The 9,298-nt window shown below is 38.1% G+C and overlaps 1 protein-coding gene across 1 annotated transcript; it reads right to left on the bottom strand.

Moving 5' to 3' along the window:
• Nucleotides 1–381: 381 nt before the first annotated feature.
• On the bottom strand, nt 382–4,720 carry LOC144462870 (uncharacterized). The gene is made up of 8 exons (XM_078167522.1): nt 4,681–4,720; nt 3,506–3,639; nt 2,909–3,247; nt 2,455–2,713; nt 1,979–2,202; nt 1,624–1,771; nt 1,414–1,523; nt 382–1,058 (listed from the first exon to the last, which is right to left on the bottom strand). The coding sequence occupies exons 1-8, from the start codon at nt 4,718–4,720 to the stop codon at nt 750–752; spliced, it is 1,563 nt and encodes a 520-aa protein (XP_078023648.1). The 3' UTR covers nt 382–749.
• Nucleotides 4,721–9,298: the final 4,578 nt, after the last annotated feature.

Raw genomic sequence — 9,298 nt, 5'->3', positions numbered from 1 at the left:
AAGCACAAAGTTCTTGCCTCTGAAAGACTAAAATGGGCCTTAAAACTAGACAGAAAATCTTAAATTTAAGTAAGTTCTTCTATAACAAGCAATGAAAACCCACTTATTTAAGATTAAGTTACTTAAAATTAGAATTTTGGTCTCTTGACTGAGTTAACTTTAAGAAATGACACCTTAATCTGGGATTAATAATAAGTATAAAAGTATTTAAAATAAGACAAAATTTCTTCAAACAGCATTATAAAAATAAGTGACTTTGTCTTAAATCAAGACACCAAAACATTCTCATTTTTAATATTTTTTATTAACTTTGCAATAAAATTGCTCAATTCAACATCCATCAAAGAACCACTTCCAGATTCCAGATCTATCACTGACAGATTGAAAAGCCAGTTTTGATTTGAGTTATAACCTCACTGTCAAAAAAAATCAGCTATTGTAGCAGCATACCATAACAAAGTGTCTAAAGTGTCTAATAAGCCCATGAGGGCTGGGCACCAAACATGGTGTTTGACACTTAAATAAACAAACAAACAATTAAATAACAACAATAACAATTAAAATAACTTTGCAGCAGCTGACACTGCACAATATCCCACAGGAAACGTTTTCAATTTCACCCACAAATGTGGCTAACTGTGATGAACCTTTTCTGAAACAGAACATTGACTTTCTCTGAAAGTCTTACATCAGATAGAGAGTGGGGCAGAGTAAAGAAACAAACACACAGAAGAAACAAAGAGACTCACTCACTCAATGAAGGACTTCCACTTGCCTATGGCTTTTTTGTAGGAAGGGGTCAAATCTTGCTCATGAATGGAGTCTTGGAGAATTTCTGTTTGCAGTACTGACAGAAGTGTGGAAATACACTTTGGGTAAGTGAGGTGCAGGGCATAGTAATATGCCATGAGGTAGAGCAGTCCCTCATTAAACCTCTCAATGTTGAAGGTGGTCACTGGCATGTTTCCAATGGCGATCATGCAGTTGCCCTCAGAAACAATGACAACTGGACAAGACAGTGGTCGTTGGCGCAGGAAACCATCAGGATCCTCTGAAGTCTAGATGACACAAATCAATGTAGAGGATTAGAAAAACATCACAAGTAATACGCAGTTTGACCTGAACTAGGACATTGGTGAAATCATAATTGTACTTAAAAACATATAGTCACAGTAACCCCTGAGAGGGAGAAGATGTCGTACTGTCATTGTTGAGCACTACAAATACTGAAAGCACCACAGCTAGTTCCAATGAAGTTAGTACTACAACAACTACACTATGGAGAACACTTCCCCTTTGGATATTTTGAAATGTTAAATGTTTATTTCAAAGTAACTAAAACGGACATAAAATGTATGTGTGAATAATTGGAACATATAGTATGAAATATTGCAGTAAGTCTGTAAATCTCACCGTAAGGACATGGAAAAGAGCCTCGCTGCTTAAGCCCAGCTTCTTAGGTGGCATGGTGCTGGACGAGAAGAGCAGTGGCAGGGCTCTGAACACAGCTGTGACATGCTCCACTGGTTTAATGAAAAAGGCACAATACAAGGTGGTACCATAAATAACTTATCATGACACATTATTATATAAAATGAACAAGTCAATGTATTGTGACTTCACCTTCATTCAAAGTTTTAGGAGGCTTCATGGCTTTCTTCATCACCCCATAAAACTGGACCTTTGAATAGAAGGTTTCCCATCTGCTCTTCATCTCAGAGATGTACTGGGAGTTGGTCGGTTGGATGACTCGCTGCAGCTCATCCAACACCTGAAAAATAGATTCAGATACAGAAAGAAAATTCCTGAAAAAAAATAATGTTCACTGCTAGTCCTTGTCAAACATTCTGATGACTAATGTTCTTCAAAAAAGATCTATAATGTCTAAGGTATATGAACATTATGCCAATTATGTCATGCTAAAACAAGTCCTTGGAAGAGCTGAAAATGTGGACTAAATAGGACCAACATTACTTACGTGATCCAGTTCTCGGAAACATGGGTAAGCCTCTAGAATCTTTGCTGGTCTGTCTTGCTCCCTTAAGACATCAGAGGTGATGAAGCATCTTCGAGACTCAAATTCTAGGTTCAGCAAATGAGTTATTGCAGCTTTGTTTGGCTTTTTGGACTTGTACATTTCTTGAAGGGTCTTGTAGTGTCTTGCTTGGGTTTTCTGGCTGTCCATGAAGTCAGCTGAACCAGCTGAAAACAGATGGAAGTTATGGTAGAAAGAGGATATGAGATTTCCAAACTAACAAGTTGTCAGTATAATGAAACTCAGGAAGTGGTAGGAATTAATTAATGTTCATGTTACTTGATATAAAAGCAAAACATTGGACAATAGAATACATATGCCTTTGGACAGACACTGAAAGATTCTAAAGCTGCTGAATGTCCAGTGTATGTCATGTGAATTAACTCAGCCAAAATGATGATGTTTAATATAATACATACATGTTTCATCACTGCTGTCCTGGCTCTGCAGTGGGGTGCTAGCTCTAGGTGACGGATCTAGCACTGGGATGCCCATGGGACTAATAGGTGACCGTTCCAGAATAATGGTGGAGGCACTGGAATCTCCATCATAGTCAGTGGTTGAAACGTCTGAACTGACTTCCATATCTTGTCGTGGTTTCTTCGAAGGAGGAACTTTGGCCTTCCATGGACTTCTGACATTTGAGAGTCTCTTCATGAGCTTTTTAGCAACATGCTCCTGCAACGCATACATAGTAAATATTAAAAAATGACAAGAGACCCAAGCTTTCTTATACTGTAATTATAGTTTTCAGCAAAGTCTAGCTTCATTTGAACCTTCTGTTATGGTTTAGCACTGTATGAATAGAATTTAGCAAAATCTTACAGTTAACATCATACCATCAACAAGCAAAAGTGACAAAACTCTACTCACCCAATCACTGTTTGATGACCTGTCTTTTATCATTGGATAGTACTCCACCAATCGCTTTGCCATGGCATTCACCTCATGTTTAGTGGGGTATCTGCAGTCCTCTGTAGCTCTTGCGATAGAAATCATATTAGTCATAGTGTTTCTTATGAGTCGGCAGAAGAGCTCCTTGGATAAGGCCACACTGTGCTCAGTCCCCAGCCGTTTCTGCTCAAAGTAGGAGCGTCGCACCTGCTCAAGCTCACTGTCTGTGAAGACTATGTATTCTGGGTTGGACAGAGTCACAAATTTAGAAGTACTGGCCTTGTCTTTTGAAAGGTCACTGCCTCCAGTGGGGGGTGACTGCTGAATTTCAGGAGCATTATCCACCTGCAATACATTTACACAAACATTTTACAGAATAACATTATCTTTTAGTGGATTAAAAAAACTTGAAAAAAGTACTTCTTTTCATTTTATATCCACTGTTGAAAGGGACTCAAAGCAGAAATGTCTAAAATAATGAAATATTATGTGGACCGGATTTGAAGTTACTTGACATTTCTATACTATTGGAAAATCTGTTGTGCTGTTAAACAGTTCTGTCATACTGTGAAAGACAGCCCTGACCTTTTCATCATTATTCACAACAAGCCATATAGCCCGGCGCCTCAAGAAATTTTCAGGACCAGGAAACAGATCTTTGATGTCATCACGGGAAAACGAAGGTAGTAAGTCCTCTCCAATATTAGCAGCTGCAATATAGACAAGTTACAGTCAGTGCCAAGAAAATTATGTTATCATTGAATTCCTTCAGATTTGAACATAGCAGGTGAGAATATTTTGCCAACTCAATACCCTGACACCTCTTGTACAATTAGCATTGTTTGGACAGTTTCCTCAGTCTTGCTACACACTACCATTCTACTTCAAGAGCAGTGAGTGAATTTGACAGCATTTATAAATGAGATATATCTATATGTGCAATATATCTATATGAGTGCGCTTGCGCCGACCGGCAGCGTGCAGCCTGTTACAGTTACTCCTGATTGTTTTTTGTCTATTTTCCTTACTTTAGCTATCCTCCTTTTTATGATTGTCTGACTTTTTGTAAGCAACTTTGTTAAGCTGTGCCCTCTTTAGACATGCTGGTAGAGAGAGTTTTGGTCTGTTTTTTCGCCGTGGAAGTACTTTTTTTTTTTAACAATTTCCCCCCTGGGGATCAATAAAGTATTTCTGATTCTGATTCTGATTCAAGCCATGCAAACTACAGTAAGAGTGAGAATAAATCCCTGCTAGATAAAATGCATTCACATTTCACATCAGTTAATATATTTTGTAATGCTTGATCGACAATGATTTTTTTTTAAAATTTTACTTTAATACATTACACATACAAGTATTTGCTATAGCACTTTTAAACAAACATGTTACAGATTTAATAAGTAACACTCAGGCCTTGGACTGATGTACTGATGTAACGTTACATATGAGACAAACAGTGATGTGCTTTAGGCCATCTTAACAGCTGACGTTTTACCAACGACCAGGTGTTACTGTAGCCTATTTTCAGCATTTACAGCCCTTAATAATAAGAAAATACAACGAAAGTCCCAAAGCCAAATTAGACTTTTTAGATGGGAATCATCATGCACGAAGCCCTACCAAGTACTTGTTCATTTTATGTCATTTAGCCCATTAGCCTCTCTGACACCGGGAATCCACAATTCGTTAAGCTAGGTTAGCTATGTAAAATATAAAATCAGCACAATATAAAAGTAATCCCTGTAGCATACCTCTGAGTGTGGCAATTGAAACATCGTCCAGTTTATCCATAATTCGACTCCACTGATATCCACATACGACACCGAAGTGTGCGCAGGCGGTTATTTTCAAAATGCAACGGACTTGACTTGGAAAAAAAAGAGCGCAAACTGGTGGATTGTACCATCTGCACAGAGGGAGCGGGGGTGGCCGCTTAGCCTAAATAAGTTTATTTTGCATTTATACAAAGTATATTTTTCTAAATAAGTTTATATTACTTTATAATTATTAAAATCGAGTCACATCTACATGATCATTAATAAATGGCAAGTCGTTCCTGTCCTTATAAGGCATGGAATTATGGTACGTACCCTTGGTATCACATGATGTATCATCAGGTCATCTTGGGTTCAGAGGCAAAAGCGGTACATGGCAGCTAGCTAATGTAGGCTGATACAGGGGGGAAAATGATTTGGCGCTGTGTTATTTGCTTTGTGTTTGTGGGACTCACTCTCAAATCTTTATTGAGTCATATAAATTCTGCTCATAGCCGTAGTCCAGATTTTCGCGTTGTTTGTGGAATCGATGGATGTTCCAAAGACTATCGAGTCTACAACTCACTATGGTATCACATTCGAAGAAACCACCGCGACCACCTGGAAGGTGGCAGCAGCACGTCACGGAGAGAGAGGACAGCAACAGCGACCTCAAACCGGGAAGCCTCATCGGATGTGAACAGAAACGTGTGGGCATACAGGCCAGCGACGGTGGAAAACAGAGAGCATCAAACGGATGAAGCAGTGGTGGAAAACGAAGTGCAAGCTGAAAATGTTTTGATTGAGGAAAACAGAGTGCATTCCTGTCCACACTCGGTGTCTCTACAACATTTTGGAGCATTTGACAGTACTGCATCCTTGTACTCTGGCTTTGATGATGGCACCTGTACCTCTCCAAGTCATCCTGCTTTGTCAAAGACTGTTGATGGTACCTTAAATAAAACTCTGAATATTCCGGATGTTCCATGTCCTGCTGAAGTTGACGCTTCTGCATCATGTCAATCAAAGGTAATCCTATTGTTTCCTTCAGTACACAACTACATTCACCTAAGCCCTATCATCAATCTTTATGATTATGTCTTAGCATATCAAAACAAATCTCAACTTGATTGTTACAAAATGCTGTTTTATTACAGCATATCTGTGTTTGGGACAATGTTTTACACACGGAATTTTCTTTTTTTAAAGGATGACACCGGGCGTGACACTTTGACCAGACAAGCTACTGCTATTATGTTGACTGCAAGAGAAAAACACCATCTTTCACAGGTTTGTCTACATACAACATTATTACAATTATTTCATCAGTGGCTTTGTTGATTATCTGCATGACAAGTCCAATCTTGGAAATTAGGTCAAAGGTAGTAGCCTTGAGTGCTCTTGCTGTGAACTGTACTAGGCATAGGCCTACCTCTCATTCTTAATCTTGTACATCTGTCTTACAATCAAAAACGTTTTTTTAAACATGCAGTTATCTTATTAGTCTCCCTTAGCTGCAACATAATTTGTCTATCCGACAGATGTGATATTTTATAATGCCTTATATTTGCTCTCTGCTATCGATAAATCCATATTTTGAATTTACTTTTAATGCCTTATCAATTAGCTAAAAAAGCATTGTTGTGTTGATGTTACTCTTATTAATCTTTATAAAAGGGGTTGTATGGTAATTTTCCCTACAGGGAGCATTACACAATAATTTTAAAAGGGGGTGAAACGATTCCTCCAGTAACTCGAGTAATTCGATTACTAAATTTCTAAAAATCTGAACAACTGTACAGCGCACTGTGTTTCGCATGTAGGGGTGGCTACTGAAATGCGGTATTAAACGGCTGAATTATTAAAAACCAGAGTACTGATAAGCTCCAACGTTTAGGTTTTGATTTAATTTATTATCACACAGCTGCAGCGACTCTCCTCTGTGTCAACGCAGCTCCTCCATACACACACATACAGTACGCACACAGCGAGGACATTGTGTTTCTCCTACCCCGTCTTTCTGATGTGTTGACTTTCTTCATCAGCAGGATGTTTTATAAAATCATCCTCGTTTAGTTTAACAGAGAGACACAGAGAGGGTCGTGTCTAGAAGGGAACCCTAGATCAACGAAAAATCGCTCGACTTTGATTATTTTAGTAGAAACAACGGACACACACCTCGCGAGGGTTTTGCAAAACAAGAGTTCCCTTCTAGGCACGACCGAGAAAGGTGCGCATCTCCAAAAATAGAAAAGCGTGTCCTGGTGCTGATGTTTTTAGTGTGGCAGGCCGCCGTAACTAAAACATTGTATTAACAGAGCCACAAAAAGTCACTGAAACACTGATCATTGACCTGCTGTGATGGAAAAAAATACTCAGATCCTTTTCAGTAAAAGCATTAATACCAGCATGTAAAAATATTTCTTTGCAAATAAAAATTTTGCATGTAAATATTTCCAATTTTGAAAAATCAAAATCAACTTTTTATTGTTTTTGTTGTACTTTAGTGGTTCTCTTATTGGTATTTTTTGATTACTAAATACAGACCTGCAAACTCATAAGAGGAGAAAAAGGTGGCATGTTGGTGATCTAGTCCCCTGTAGGGGGTCTGGGAGCATCCTGCTCCAGAAGAAACATGTTGTGATTTTAACATGTTAACAAACCATTCTGGTGACTGTTTCAGTTAAAAGAGTGAGTTACATCTTCTGTTTGTGGTTTCTGCAGACATTACTACCTTTACATTCACCTTTGTACTTCAGTAAAAAGTAAAGTAAAAACAGTAAAAGTAAAAGTACAGTAAAAGTAAAATTACTTTACTTAATACTTTTACATTAGCAATTTAAACTTGTTCATTTAAGAGACCTGTCTTATTTTCTCTTGTGTATATTACCATTGCTCTTAACTAAAGCAAAAGTAATGTAATAGAAAGAACGCGCAATATTTCTTATCCGATTACTCGATTAATCGCCAGAATAATCAATACATTACTCAATTACAAAAAGAATCGACAGCTGCAGCCCTAATTTTAAATAATTTTAAAACTGCACTGTTTTGATTTGATTTGCTCTCCTTTCTTGCCTGTTTTTCAGAGAGGTGTGAATGACGTTTTGGCAGCAATGCAGCAATACCAAGCTCTGTTGGTGACTAATCTAAGGAGTCAGCTACAAACTGTATTCCAGCAACATCAAGGAAGTGAACTTGAAAAGGAAGCGATGGCAGTATTTGACCGGATTGAGGATCCATTTGCCTCTGTTGCAACAACATACAGGCAGGACAATGTGATTAAGGAAAATTTCAATTTTGTGGAGTCAGAGGAGGTTTCTGTTGGGTACACTGCCTGTTTGCAGAAAAAAGGGACAAAAAGGGTCCTCTCTACAGTACCCAAATGTTTTCATTACATACCTCTGATCAAAAGTTTAGAACAGTTATTGTCCCATCCAAAAGTTTTGGAAATGATAGATCAGCCGCAGAAATACAGAAGTGGGTATTTGTATGACATCATAGATGGAGAGCTCATGAAATCACACCCTTTATTTTCAGCCCGGCCCTCTGCTTTACAGATAATCATTTACTCTGATGAAATTGAAATTTGCAACCCACTTGGATCTCATGCTTCCAAGAATAAGTTGCTAATGTTTTATTATACATTGGGAAACATTAATCCAAAATATAGATCAAAACTAGCTGCAATCCATCTACTTGCTATTGCAAAGAAGAGCGAGCTGTCTGAATGTGGAGTTGATGGAATTTTGGGCAGGTTGTGTGAGGACTTGGTAATGCTATATGGTGGTGTTAATATTCAAACTGGGAATGGTGAACGTGAAATATTTGGAGCATTGGTTTCGATATGTGGAGACACTTTAGCACAACATGAGCTTTGTGGATTTAAAGAGGGTGTAGGTTTTGCCTATAGTAAGTGCCAGCAGTGTGAATGTTCGTTTGAGGACATGCAAATGTATTTTGACGAGGACAACTTTGAGCTCAGAACACTAGAAAGACATGTTCGGCAGTGTGGTGACATTGAGAAGTCAAATACTGAGTATCTTAGAAACAGTTTAAAAACTACATTTGGCATCAACAGAAGGAGCAAGCTGGTAGAATTTCCGGCCTTTAACTTGATCCAACAAACACCCCAGGATATGATGCATGTAATTCTTGAAGGCATTGCTCCATTAGAAATAAAGTGTGTGATAAAACAGTTAGTTCTTTTAGGTCATCTAGACTTGGATGTCCTCAATACTGCATTAACTGGATTTCCCTACTCTCCACCTGATGTCAGAGACAAACCAAGCCCTATAGCTTACAGCACATTAGCTTCAAGTGATAATAAGTTGAAGCAGTCCTCAGGCCAAATGATTGTTCTACTAAAAATATTGCCATTTCTTATTGATACAGTTAAAGATAGTGAATACTACAAAATAATTCTTGAACTCATAGAGATTGTTCAAATTTTGTTTGCTCCTGTCATTGGTCTACAGACAGTTAGCAAGTTGAAAACACTAATTGAACAGCATTTAAAACATATGAAAAATCTTTTCCCTGACAACAACATTACCCCAAAACAGCATTACTTGATTCATGCTCCATCACAGATAAAATTCCTGGGACCAATGGT

This window comes from Epinephelus lanceolatus, chromosome 4 (genome assembly GCF_041903045.1).
Source record: "Epinephelus lanceolatus isolate andai-2023 chromosome 4, ASM4190304v1, whole genome shotgun sequence".
Taxonomy (NCBI): Eukaryota; Metazoa; Chordata; class Actinopteri; order Perciformes; family Serranidae; genus Epinephelus; species Epinephelus lanceolatus.
This window is presented reverse-complemented; position numbering and strand designations above follow the sequence as displayed.

Bases quoted from the DNA above. Each gene is read 5' to 3' on its own strand.
- LOC144462870 (XM_078167522.1), bottom strand. From the start codon at position 4,720: ATGGATAAACTGGACGATGTTTCAATTGCCACACTCAGAG. The intron at 2,203-2,454 runs GTATGTATTATA...ATCTGTTTTCAG, and splicing joins GGACAGCAGTGATGAAACAT to CTGGTTCAGCTGACTTCATG. The intron at 1,059-1,413 runs GTGAGATTTACA...TGTGTCATCTAG, and splicing joins CTCTTTTCCATGTCCTTACG to ACTTCAGAGGATCCTGATGG.